Source organism: Strix uralensis, chromosome 15 (genome assembly GCF_047716275.1).
Source record: "Strix uralensis isolate ZFMK-TIS-50842 chromosome 15, bStrUra1, whole genome shotgun sequence".
NCBI classification, from domain to species: domain Eukaryota; kingdom Metazoa; phylum Chordata; class Aves; order Strigiformes; family Strigidae; genus Strix; species Strix uralensis.
Window position 1 is genome coordinate 13,392,464 of NC_133986.1, and position 13,160 is coordinate 13,405,623.

Consider the following 13,160-nt stretch of genomic DNA (forward strand, 5'->3'; position numbering starts at 1 on the left):
TTGTATGACAGTTCCTGACAAATAATCTTATAGTTGTAGCTATTTGGTTACTGGTTTAAAATCCAAATTATTTGCAAGTTTGTAGTCTGTGGGGTGGTTTGTATCTTCATTTTTGCAGAGCTCTTCCTCTGTTGTGATGAACATCTTGAGCGATAATGTGTATGTGAGGAGCATCAAACGTGTTTGAAAGGCCTCCTTAGTCTTCAGCAGACAATACTGTGTTCCATTAAAAAAAAATCCCTTTTACATGGAACTTGCACAAAAGACATTATTTACAGAGAAATAATGTTTGAAGACCTCTTTGTTGTAACTTGGATCAATAAGGGAAGTACTTAGCCATCACTTCTGCTAGAGGAGAGGAACTATGAAAAACATGATCTGGAGATCATAGTCCTCAGATAGTCGTTAATTGTGGGAACTTGTACTCACTCTGAAACTTGTGGGATACATCATGTTTTTATCAGTTTATCTTCTCCTACGTCTTCATTTTCTCAGTTATTCTAGAATAAAACTGTCCATTTTTGCTGATGGGTTCATCTCATGCATTTGTTAAACCTGCTCTTGTCTTCAGTGGTTTTATTAAACCCATTTCAATTAGTACTAAATTAATCAGATGTCTAATCCACACAGATGCAGATCTTGAAACCATGAATTATTTTTGCCTGCTGGAGATGTGTGGCAGTTGGTATTTTGCTGGAGCAGGGTGTTTGTGTTTGACGCTTCTAACTGATCATAAATTTAGGGTTAATTGCTTTTTGACTCCTGATATAAGCAAATACTGTTTGTGGAATTTTTTTTGACTGTCTGTTGATGGGTGTCTAGTGGGAACCACTAGATATTTAGTGAGAGAAGTGTAGGGGGAGTGTAGGCGATGGACTCGCTGGTCCTCAGGTTCTCTTTAGTTGTAGTGGCAAGAAAACAGCGTGGCCAGTGTCCTGGAGTTGCACAGATCACCTTTCTGTTCCTGGGTTGAACTTTCCAGGTGTTGTTGGTGAGCTGTCACTTGAGATTCCCTGCCCTACTGGTATCTTTGGAAGTCAGCATTGCCCAGCCTGAAGGTCCAGTGATTTGCTGTATTATAAGCATGAAGATTCTTACAAAAAGAGATAGCTAAAGATGGAAGACTGTGCTGCCGTGAAAGAGAAAATGAGCATCATGCTCGTGCAGGAGTCAACATGAGAAATATGGTATCGGAGCTGGGTGGCTCTAGAAAAGAAGTGTAAAATGGAGACACTCTGGTAAGAGCAGTGTCTGTGCAACAGCTGAATTGTTTGATGAATTACAGGAAGGCATTTAAGTGTTGCCTTATGTTTCTGTCTGGATCAGGCCTCAATGGGTTTCCAGAAACCAATTTCAGTACTTTCATTAACTTATAGACAGACTTCAGCTCTAAAAAATTTAAGTGTGTGTTGGCCAGAATGTGTCTTTGGAGGAGATGGGGCAAGGTTCTTAAAATATATAAGCATCCATTCGGTGTTGTTTTTTTTTTAATCAGAAGGGAAGAGCGGCATCATGTATTTTGCAGTATTAATCATCTTAACAAAAAGGTCTTTGAGTCACGGATTTTAATTCCAAAATATGCATGACCTTCCACATAGGTGAACCCAGTGATTGTGGTGTGTGGTTTCCAAGTTCAGGAGAAAATTTGGCCTTCACATATTTTCTCCCTTACATGTATGCGGAAGAAAAAAAAACAGGAACAAAATAGCTTAGTAAATGTCTGAGGTTTTCCCTCAATTATCTAAAAGTTGACATTACATCATCTGCACAGATGTAAATATAGAAAATAGTAGGTGTGTTAAATCTCCTGACTTATTTTAAAACCTCTTTTACAGAGGACTCTCTTCACTTGAGTGCATGTTTGTGTCAGTAAATAGACCTGTGCTATTAATGTCCATTTTTCTTTCTCTTTCTGGGAAATTGGTTGTTTCTTTTAAATGCTTATTTTCATCTCTAAAGGTTGCTTTTAGCTCTTGTGGAAGTGCTGTTATGTTTTCTGTCATTGGCTCTGCTCTTTCCCATGATGGTTATATTTCAGTGAAGTTGTGTTCTGTTTTTTCCTAACTACCCCTCTCTCTATAAATGCTTCAGATTTTCCCAAATAAGCATTTTGTTTCTCTCTGAACAATGATATTATTGAACAAAGTAATAAATAATGTAGCTGAGTGGTTTGGTATGAAAATCAGCTGAGCTGTAGATTTTTCAGACAAACAGGAAAACAATCCCTCCTTTAAGTTCAGTGCTAAAAACCAAAGGATTAGCAAAATAGATGGGAATATTTTGGGTATTGTGAGACCTGTCCTAGGTCCTGATTCACGATAAGTTCCTGTTCGAGGTAATATTTAAGACTTAGTTTAAACAAAATCCAGAGTTACATGACTTCTCAACTGTCAAAGGACTTATTAAGCATTCCATGGAAACAGAGTTTTGTTTGGTGTAATGTGTTTGTTAGATGCTTTGTTGTCTGTAGGGAGTGTTATAACTATCTCTGTGTATGGCTACTTTGTGGAATTAAATGTTGTACGAAATAAAGATTCTAAGTTGGCTGAGAAATTGAACTTTAAATATTGCTGCAAAAGTACAGAACAAACCCAACCAATTCTGAAATCAGTTTGTATTGCCATGTAATTGCTCCATGTAAGAAAACAAGCGAGGAGTTGAAGTGTGTTTTCTCTTTTGCAGGTGTTGCTGAAATAGTTTGATTTATTTAAAGCACACGATTTCATGCAATTGTGCCTGATTGTTAGTGCAGCTGTCAACAGCTGCATGCTCATTTATCTAATTGCATTCTAGTAAGATAGCTAAGCTTATTTTAAGATATGCAGTTGTGTGCATTTTTTTTTAAAGCAACTACACACATTCAGAAGATTTACTGCAGGAAGGTCTGTGCTATCACAATGAGCAGTCATTGCTCTAGAGGAAATTTGAGAGCTTATAACCAAGACCATATCAGCCAGCCTCGTGTGTGGATAGCATTTCTGAAAAGTTGGACCATGCCACTTAAATTCATACAGTTTTAAAGCCCTGAAATGGTCTTGTCCTTGGGGTTAGTTTAATCATCTGCTCTTTGGGAGTATTTTATAGTTTAACATGTAAAACTTCCATTTAACAAGCAACTACTTCCTACTGTTGCATCAGTATTCTGGTTATATATACAGGAACTGTGAGCTTCTGTTACATACTGATCATCTCCTTCAAGAAATATGTACCTGAAATGAGAAATTTGTGTAACATGAAAAGCATATTAGGACAGTAGACTATCTATTATGCATGCTAATTCTGTATAGAATACTTGTATGTTTTTTACTGGTATATGTTAGCTACGTAATTGCAGTCGACAGTATAAAATTTATAATGCAGTGTTGTTTTTATTTGTTATATAGCTTTATGCCAGTATATACAGGCCTCTAAAACCCGAGATGGTGCCAGCCGTTTCATTTCAAGTGCAACAGAAGGTAAAGGAAAAAGCGTGGGGAAAAAAAGCGCACAATTTTTTGTTCATCTGATACCCTATCTTCGTGGGCATTTATGTGGCTCTTGATCTCCTAACCTTCTAGACTCTCTTCACAGCTAACTTCTTGTAATAGATGGTGGATACCCTTTTTCCTAAGTCTTGAAGAAGAAATTAAGTGATGCCACTTGTATGTCTATCTTAAACTTGCATCATCTTTGCATCTTGTCTATTTGTGCTTTTCTTCAGTAACGAAATTCCACCAAAACTGAAGCTTTAGCTATGCTTTAACAAGAATCTGACATATCTGAAGAGTAGCTTAGAGAATGGCTGTCATGACCACAATCTCAAGATAGTCACACTTAAGGAAAAGCACAGATACTTAATGACATAGAAATGTTACAATGCTAATCCTTGCTAATATCTGCAGTCTGACGATATGCTAACTAACTGTCTTGCATTTTCTGTTTCTCTTAAAAGGAGTGTGTGCTTAATTCACTTATCCTCACATCTACCTGCTGATGTCCTGCTTTTTGGCCTTGTTTGAGCTTAAAAAGAGAATGAAATATTTACTTCTGTATTTTTCTTTCACCTGCAGGGGAAAACTTTGAACAGACTCCACTAAGACGCACATTTAAATCCAAAGTTCTTGCTCGCTATCCTGAGAATGTTGAATGGAACCCTTTTGACCAGGATGCAGTGGGAATGGTCAGTATCACTTAATGGTTTTTGTTTTTAACACAGAAATCTACCTTAGCAATTGAAGGCATTTATCTGTGTTTTCTTTGACATAAAAAGCATGAAGTCTGTTGTAGATTGGAAATAATAACAAATTTCTCTCAATTGTGTAGGCTCTAAAGGACTTTTCATTTAATTGGGTTATTTTTTTAAAGGAAATTAAAACTTTTAAGTGATAAGTCCCTAGGAGATATTTTCGTTCCCTTACAAATTTTTTGTTACATTGTAGAGAATTGATAGAGAAATAAATTGGTCTGCAATTAATGAATCTTCTTTGCGTATGATTTTTCGGTTTAATGGAATGTGGTATGGTTTCTTAATTTAGATAAAATATAGTGCTTTTTTCTGTCAGGTTTCTGGTCTTAGTGACTAAAATACTTTCCTTTATCTGAGTTTGGATTCTGTTATTTTATTCCTGTTGAGGTTAGTAACAAAATGGTGATGAGTTTCAATAGAAACTGCACACAGCCCTTTTAATATGTTCCTTTAGTTTTTCAGATTTAGATACGTATTGCTGTATTGTACAGAGATGTAACACCTAATAGAATGTGAAGTGAGATGTGACGGCAGTCTGTGGTTTCTAAATCCTATTTTCACCATTGTTTCTGGAGTCAGGGGAAGAGAAAAGTGTGTTTTAATGGATATTATCTCCCTTCCCCCTTTTTATAGCTGTGTATGCCTAAAGGGCTTGCTTTCAAGACACAAGCGGATTCCAGAGAACCTCAGTTCCACTCTTTTATTATTACTCGTGAAGATGGCTCACGGACATTTGGATTTTCTCTCACGTTTTTTGAGGAGGTTACTAGCAAACAGATCTGCAGTGCAATGCAGACATTGTATCATATGCACAATGCTGAATATGACATTCTTCATACTCCACCCACAAATGACAAAGATAGCTGCAGCAGCACTGGAGACTGCAATGGCACTTCTGTTTCAAAGCTACAGCGTTTTAACTCCTATGACATCAGCAGAGACACACTCTATGTCTCAAAGTGCATTTGTCTGATTACTCCAATGTCTTTCATGAAAGCTTGTAAGAAAGTGCTAGAACAACTTCACCAAGCAGTGACTTCACCTCAGCCGCCACCTCTACCTTTAGAAAGTTACATCTACAATATTCTCTATGAGGTTCCTCTTCCTCCAGCAGGAAGGTCATTAAAGTTTTCAGGTGTTTATGGACCAATTATCTGCCAGAGGCCAAGCACCAGTGAACTACCATTATTTGATTTTCCGGTTAAAGAAGTTTTTGAATTGCTTGGAGTAGAAAATGTGGTTCAACTCTTTACCTGTGCCCTGTTGGAATTTCAGATACTGCTTTATTCACAGCGTGAGTACTTGGTTTCTGTTCTCTTATCTTGTAGTGTATTGGCACAAGGTCTTTTTGTGTCTTGAATTTTAAAAAACACAAGCAACAGAATAGCTGCATTAAAGTGGTATTAGCATGCTAACGCAGTCAGGCTGATCTACGTGCAGGTTTTAAGGTAAAGAAAAGAACTGGAGTTGCAGAGTGTTGCATTGGCTCCTGTTTTTAGACACCGAAACTTAAAACGTTGGGCTTTCACATAATCTTCTGTATTGATGGACTGACTGTCCCCTTTATTGTTGTCTCTGGAAATGTTGTGCTGTTGGATTGAGTAATATGCCTTCTCCCCTGTTCCTCTCCAGCTGCTTAGCTGAATTCCCTCCCCTCTCTGCCAAACTATCCATGCATTTAGAGGAGATACATAGTTAATTATGTATGGTTCTGGAGGAGAATTCACGATGCAAATATAATTTTCTCTTTGAGTACCCAAAGTCACATTTCAGTTGTTACTTTGAAATAAAATTACCTGAAAAAATTTCATTTGACGGAATTTAAATCCCAAATCTCTGCTAAGGCCTTGAAACAGTTATTGCTGAAGTCACATAGATAAAGCTTGCTTTGAAGAGGATAGGCAGCAACTAAGCTGAAATAGCATCTGTTTATAAATTAATAAGTAATGTGGTAGTGGTATCCATTTTCTGTGTTGAAATTTGTGAATACTGGGCTGCTTACTCTGCATCCTCTTACTCTAACACAGAGTATGTGGAGTTATGCCAAAAGATAATTTTTCTACTTCCCCCGCCCCCCGAAGCTGACTAACATTAGTTCAGACCCACCCATCCGTAGTGGTGTGGTTTAAAGTAGACAGACTGGATTTTGAACACTGTTTTACAGTAATGGTAAAGAAGCCTAGAAGACCCTAAGAGAAATCCTGGGATAGTCCGTGATGTTACTGAAATCTGGTTTTGATGTTTTCTTCCATTGAGCTGTCACTGAAATATGTAAAATACAAAATTTATAAAATATAACCTGCAGTTATTAGCAACATTCTTTTATTAGTATGAAATACAGATGTTTGTGTGTTGAGATGTGTGCGTAAACTAAAGCCAAAGATGGATTTTTTTTTTTGTGTATAATCTAGGGGATTAAAAGTGTATAATGGCAGCAGGGCGTTATGTCACAGTTGTTGCATTGTATAAACCCTGTTAACTACCAGAGAAAAACTATACAGTAATTCAAACACAGTCAAAAAACCTTATTGTACTCAATAGTGGTTACTCTCTTGGATTTAAAAACCAAATTGCTTTCCTTATTCATTGAAAATCTAGAAATACTTGCCTAGCAGATGAAACTTTTGTGGTTTCTTCAGAAATGGATTAGGCATTTAGTTGTTTGCAGTTTAGGAAGAGTTTGTTTATGTGGATATCTGTGTCCCACCAGTGGATGATTCAAACACCAGCTCTTCCACCTGAAGAGGAACGCAGCCCACTTGGCCTGCAGTTGTGCTTGAGACCTCCTGTGGCGGCAGCGTGTGTGCCTGACCGGCTGGAAGTGTCACAAGAAAAGCAATGTGTGTGCATTGCCATGTTGGAACGGATTTCCCTGATCTCTTGTCAGGCCATCGTCTTACAAGTACTCTTTTCTCCTGGGCTGGAACTCAGCTTGCTTCTGGACTAGGCTTCTGTGTTCTGGGTTCTCTTTCCAAGTCATATTAATAGGTTCAACATTTTTTCTTGGATGCTTTCCAAGTGTCTGATCAGTGGTTAATTGAAGAAGCTTAAAATATCTCTGGAACACTTGAGTTTCTTGTTTGCACGCACAGACATATGGAATTCAAAGGGATCCAGGCAGCAGGTTTCCTTCTTTTGCTTTGTTTTGGTTTGTTAAGGTTTTTGTGGATTTTTTGTTGCTTTTGTTTGTAGGTCTTGTGGTTTGGTTTTTAAACTGGGATATGCTCCTAATACGTTCTGCTCTTTCTTCTGTATGGTTGACTAACATCTGTTTTTTGCTGTTTGTAAAACAGGGAATGTCGAATGGAGATACAGGTGATTAGTGCACTCAATTCTAAGTGGAATCAGAAGTTGCTTGAACTTTTGTAAAGGGCTTGCTCGTGTTCTTGCACATGCAGCAATGTGAGGTCTAGGTTGTCCTTTAGAATATAAATGTTAAATTTTTTTAATGCCCTTTGGGTTTGTTAAATCTCTGGGTTCTTAAACCTGTGACAGTTGAGGTGGTTGGGATCATTTCTTGTTCTCCTAGGTTGGATGAGATTACGATACTCATTGGGTAGATGTAGATTTAGAACAGTACATGTCAGGATCAGAGGGTTTACTTGTAAGATTACTTTTTTTTAAAAAAACAAAAACAAAAAACCAAACCCCAATACTCTTGGAAGACTTTGCTGCCAGATGCAATCCTTTTTGAAACAAATTATTTGGCATCTTAAGTTGCAGTCAGTCCTTGGAATAGGAATAAGTTTGCTTGGCAGTGAATGTGTTTTGCTTTAAGATTTTGACATATTTCTGACTTTATGCTTCTGGAAATTCTTCTTTTGTCCCACTATATTGGCACAGCCTGTATGTTTTGGATCAGTGTAAGTCAAATGTAGGGAGTGAACACCTCAATTTGATTGTCCTGTTGAGGGAATTGTTTCCCGTTTAGAAAAGGGTTAGAGGAATGCAGGTGCCTATAAACCAGTGAAGAATCTGAAGTTGTTCCTAGTGTGAGCCAGTGCCGAGGAACTCTGGCAGACACAGTGGTGCTGGAGGCCTTCAGCAGTGCCCTCACCAGATTGTTCAGCGGGAGCTGGTTTGCATTCCTGCAATTTATGTTGCTCCTGTATCTGTGAAATGGACTTATTCCTTATCTCTATAGAGCACCTAGAGCTCTTCTGAAAAATGTGCACTGAGTTAAGACAGCTGTGAAATCTACTTGAAGGCTATTTTCTAAACAGCTAAAAAGGAGAATATATAAATAAAATGAAAGGAGAAATGTAATGCCCCGCTACCACAGACTTTGATCTTGAACAGTTTTTAATTTCTGGGTATTTGCTGTCTGCTGCCATTTTTAAGCACAAATAAAGGTTTTTTTCTGCTTTGCGTCTGAATCACTCCTCTCCATCTTTGTTTCACTTGCTTAAAATTATGTTCACTCTGGAGATTTAAAGTATTAGTTTTATTTCTTTACAGTATTAGTCCCATGTTGCTCAACTCTAATCTCTTATGTAGGACACTTTCTTCTTACGTCTCTAATGACTTAGGAAACTTGCAGCTTGGTGCAGGCATCTTTAATCAGCCTCTCAGACACAGAAGCGAACATGAATAGGAAGTCCTTTGACCCACTGCTTCTACTAACCACAGTTCTTTCTTACTGCAGTTAGGTTTTTTGAAGTAAAAGGCCCAATTAAAGAAATACATGTTTTGTCTAGGGAGTCTGACATACTGAATACCTGTGCTCAGAAAAATTTGTTGAAAAACGTTTCTTTTACACCATGCTTTCTGCTATGAACATGCATGCCTAAAGCGAACTCTCTAGGCAAGGCTTTATTCTAGTGGCTCGACTCCATTGCATGCTACCTGCCTGTAGGTATATTTTTCCCCCGTTCTGTTCCCCTTCAGGTTAAAGAGAAGCTTTAATCCTGGCAAGCAGCCCACCTTTCTGGTTTATCCATATACTTTCTGAAGATATCCAAACTCATCAGTGGTAATGGTCCACCACTGTAGGGGCAACTCTCTGCCTTAAAGCAGCAATATGGGGGTTGCACGTGGAATGGGCATTACTTGACAAACACATCAGTGTTTTTTGTGGTCCATGAAGTAGGAAGATTAGAAGGGAAAAAAAATACTCCAGAACGTGATCATGTAATGGTTTTAAATTTGGCCAAGTCAGAGAATTTCTATAGACACTTGATAGACTTCCGTCTGGTAGAACGTGAGAATGGAGAGGTGGAATCATGGTTCTTACAGCTGTCACCTTCTTCCCATCCTGCTCCTCTCTTTCCAGACCCAAGACCCCTCAATTCTTCTTTTTTCTGCATTTACTTGCTTTTTATAGATCAACAAAAATGTCTAGATATAGATAAATATTAGTATAAATAACTTCTCATACACGCTTTAAGGGATAATGTATTTTACTTACAGTAATTCATAGAAGAACAAATCAGCCTGTGTTCTTAAGAGGCCGTGTTAAAAAGTAATGGATTTTCTTTTCCTTGCACAGTGATCACTTAAGTACTTTCCAAACTAGTGCACTAGTGGTATGTCATTTTTTCCCTACCAATGCCCTTGTACAATACGAGGCCAAAAGACTCTGTCATTTGCATCAGAATAAGCATATTCTGGTTTCAAAAACAAGAGCAAGACAGCTACTGAAGCACTTCTTCCCTATTTTTTTTTTTGTTATTATTTTTAAATATTAGGCAATGCTTTGATACTAGAAGTGTGCTCCTTTCTTCTTTTTTAAAATAAAAAAACTCCATACCGTCTCAGGATAGGTATAACTTAAGAAAACATTTATTTTGGTTTATGTTTGCAGGCTTCTTGCCTTTGTCCTTGCCTTTTGCCAACAGCTCCTGACGTGCATAAAGCCTGTAGAATGTAGTCATTGTTACTTGCAGGCTGTGACTATGCAGGCCAAATAGTTGGGAATGGCTTAAGCCATGTGGATATCCAGGATCAGAGAGCTGCATTTGCAGATAACTCGGTTGCAGGAGGTAGCTGCTGAGTGGATAGAAATTCTGAATTATTGATGTTACTTTGTAATTAACTTGAAAGGCTAATACTAAAGTTAGCTTAATGACAGAGGGAGAAGTTGTATTTTAATTAGCCCACAGGATTAGACAGGGGGGTTTTGTGTAGTAGGAAAACACTGTTTCTATTCTGAGATGTGTTCTTTCAAATAAACAAGCTGAATACCAACCAGCTGGAATGATTGTACATCTATAGCTACATTTAAAATTCCTTTTAAAGCTGAAGAAAATAGGGTATGGAATGGATTCTTCCTCTTCCCAAAGCTTATCATTAATTCATCACTTCTTTGCAGTCAGGCTGTGATTAAAGCTGCAAACCAGTACGTAATTGTGTAGGCAGAACCTGGTGTCCAGGCAGAATAGGAGAGTGCTGCTGGTGATGTTCATTGATTGTTCCCTAACGTGTTTCAGTCCAAGTAAGCTTTTGGCAAAAACTTTAAACTGTTTAAGCTATTCTTGCTTGTTTTGATTGAAGGCTCCTTCAGTCACAGTGTATCTACTGTGAGGCAGTGACAAATAGCTCTGTGCAGTAACCTCTTCCACCGGCAGAGCTTGATCTGAAAAGAAAAATCAGAAGCCTACATTGCAGAATTATGGCAGATGTTAGAAAAACTGTTGCTGAGTTCCTCTTGGGTTGTGGGACTCCTCAGACCCCAAACTCTGCAACTTTGTCTTCAAACAAAATTAATCATCAGTGCCAGGAACTGAATTTCTTGGCCTTCTGTTTTCTGCTATCCAAAGTCTGAGTGGAGGATGGCTAAAGGATAGAATTAAATCCATAACCTTAGAAAGTGCACAGTTAAGCTTAATTTTTCTTCAGAGCGTTTTGTTTAGAATCAGTGTTATTTTTGCAGTTTTCATGTGTTCTCTGCAACAGTGTGCAACAGCTTCAGAAACCTCAACACCTGAACCCATGCATTCAAGTGTCTTTTCCAATTTCATAGTGTCTGTACTTCTACAAACATGTTAGGAGAAGACATGCATACCCCACACCCCAACACACATATGAGGGATACTGATTTTTTTTTTCCCCTTCCTCCTATTCCCCCCAGCTTTCCTGGCTGGAATTGGATATTGTTGTAGATTCATGAAAAAGGCATCCTATATTTCCAGTTTGTAGTATATTTATAGCTTGAGTGAAGGTAGGAATTGTCTTAGTCTTGTGAGCTTGTTTTATACTGTTTCCAGCTTGGCAGCTCAAAAGCAGTCTGAATGTTCCAGCAGTTGTGTTAGACCACATGCTCTGAGTTCATCTGGTGTTGCTTCCTCCTTAACGGTGCATTGATATCAAAACCTGTTAAAGACGATTCTGTAGTATGAAAGAGGAGGGCAAGGTGTTGGCCTAGCATACTGCCATGTTAACTGCTCTAGCCACCAGCTGCTGCATAAAAAGATCTTTTGGTATGCATGTTGCACAGGTGCATTTAGCACTGCTGTTAAATTCGAGGAGGAGATTAGTTTTTACGTTGAACTGAGACTTTGGTCATATGTTGCAAAGGATAAACGAAGCTGGTCCTTTTTATTCCCTACACAGTTATTTCAGTTGCACTGTTGGGTTGGCTGCTATACAGCATGCTTTATAGACATCTAAACACTCTTTTAAAAAATGTTTATCTGAGAGATACCAGATGCCTTGGGTTTCATCCAAGGTTTCTGCAGAAAGCCATAAGCACAGAGAGAAGAAATTATTTCTGATGTGGTTCTTAGTCGATTACAATGGTGCTTCCATACTCGATCTAGTGTTCCTGGTAACCCTGATATTGGTAGCAGAAGGTGACTTAATGGCTGCTAAGACTCAGTTTGCTCATTTGCATATGACTTCTAGAATGACCTACTTTGCGTTGAGCTCTTTGTTGTTTCAGCAAAATGTGCTTGGGTGTACAACTCTGGGCTTTCATTAAGGTGCCGCTCAGCTAGTACTGGGTTTTGTGGTTTCCGTTTTAAAGCAAGCTCTCATTTCTTTAACTTCAATTCATTTATTTAAAAATGTTTGTGAAAGAAATATTTTTTTTTTCCTTGGTCTTTTTCAGATTATCAGAGACTGATGACTGTGGCCGAGACCATCACAGCACTAATGTTTCCATTTCAGTGGCAGCATGTGTATGTTCCTATACTTCCAGCATCCCTCCTTCATTTTCTAGATGCTCCTGTCCCTTACCTCATGGGCTTGCACTCTAATGGACTGGATGACAGGTCTAAGCTGGAACTTCCTCAAGAGGTGAGAGGAGCTTGTCCCGATTGATTAATTATTGTACATGACTATGAGGGAAGTAAGAAATGAGCTGAAACACTAGTGCTAACTGTAACAGCCGTTGTGAAGTTCTTGCTGGCTTTGGTTCGGGAGAGCTCTTAGTTTATTTTTGGTAGATGCTGGAGAAAATCTGGTGAAATAGATAAATCCCTGTTTTGGAAATTGTATGCTCTGATAAAATTAAACTAATTTTACAGGTATTGATGCAGTGGGGTTACAGAAAGAACATTTTTGTGCTGCAAAACTTAGCCCTGTAGTGCTAGGAAATGCAAGAAAATGCAGTGTGAATTCACCAACTGTGGCCAAAAGGTCATACACCTGCTTCTGCATGGTGCTGAGTGAGCAAAGCTTGACTGGCTTCCGAGCTGGGCTGGTTCCTGGCTGCATAGCATTAGGCTGGGTTTCCTTGCACCGCATTTCTGAGTTGGGGTTGGCTTACATGGACCCAGCCTGTCGGGTGTTTTTCTTCTAGAATGCAGTCTGTGTATACTTGAGCAAACTGGTGCCAAATGGGATAGTGCTCAGGAAGTCCTCCCCTGTAGGAGGCTTTGTTAACGCCAGCCACTGTATAAAGGAGAAGCAAACGGTCTGTAAAGGTTCTGCAACTCATACCTGGGGCTGGGACTACTTCAAACTGTTTAGAGGTTGTTTTTATTTACTTTATCCC

At 38.6% G+C, this 13,160-nt stretch overlaps 1 protein-coding gene across 7 annotated transcripts in view; it reads left to right on the plus strand.

The window, feature by feature from the left end:
* Positions 1–13,160, plus strand: part of DENND5A (DENN domain containing 5A) — a 69,134-nt gene that overhangs the window by 15,070 nt on the left and 40,904 nt on the right. For 4 of the 7 annotated variants that reach the window (XR_012631005.1, XM_074885069.1, XM_074885064.1 and 1 more), the window contains exons 2-5: positions 3,384–3,455; positions 4,050–4,159; positions 4,859–5,519; positions 12,273–12,460. Coding sequence is in view for 6 of the 7 variants with exons in the window: in XM_074885069.1 (XP_074741170.1) it covers positions 3,384–3,455; positions 4,050–4,159; positions 4,859–5,519; positions 12,273–12,460 (1,031 nt within the window). In the remaining variant the exon portion in view is untranslated. Of the gene's footprint in view, positions 1–3,383; positions 3,456–4,049; positions 4,160–4,858; positions 5,520–6,935; positions 7,066–12,272; positions 12,461–13,160 lie in introns of those variants that run through there. The other 3 variants (XM_074885065.1, XM_074885068.1, XM_074885070.1) reach the window with 2 other exon arrangements.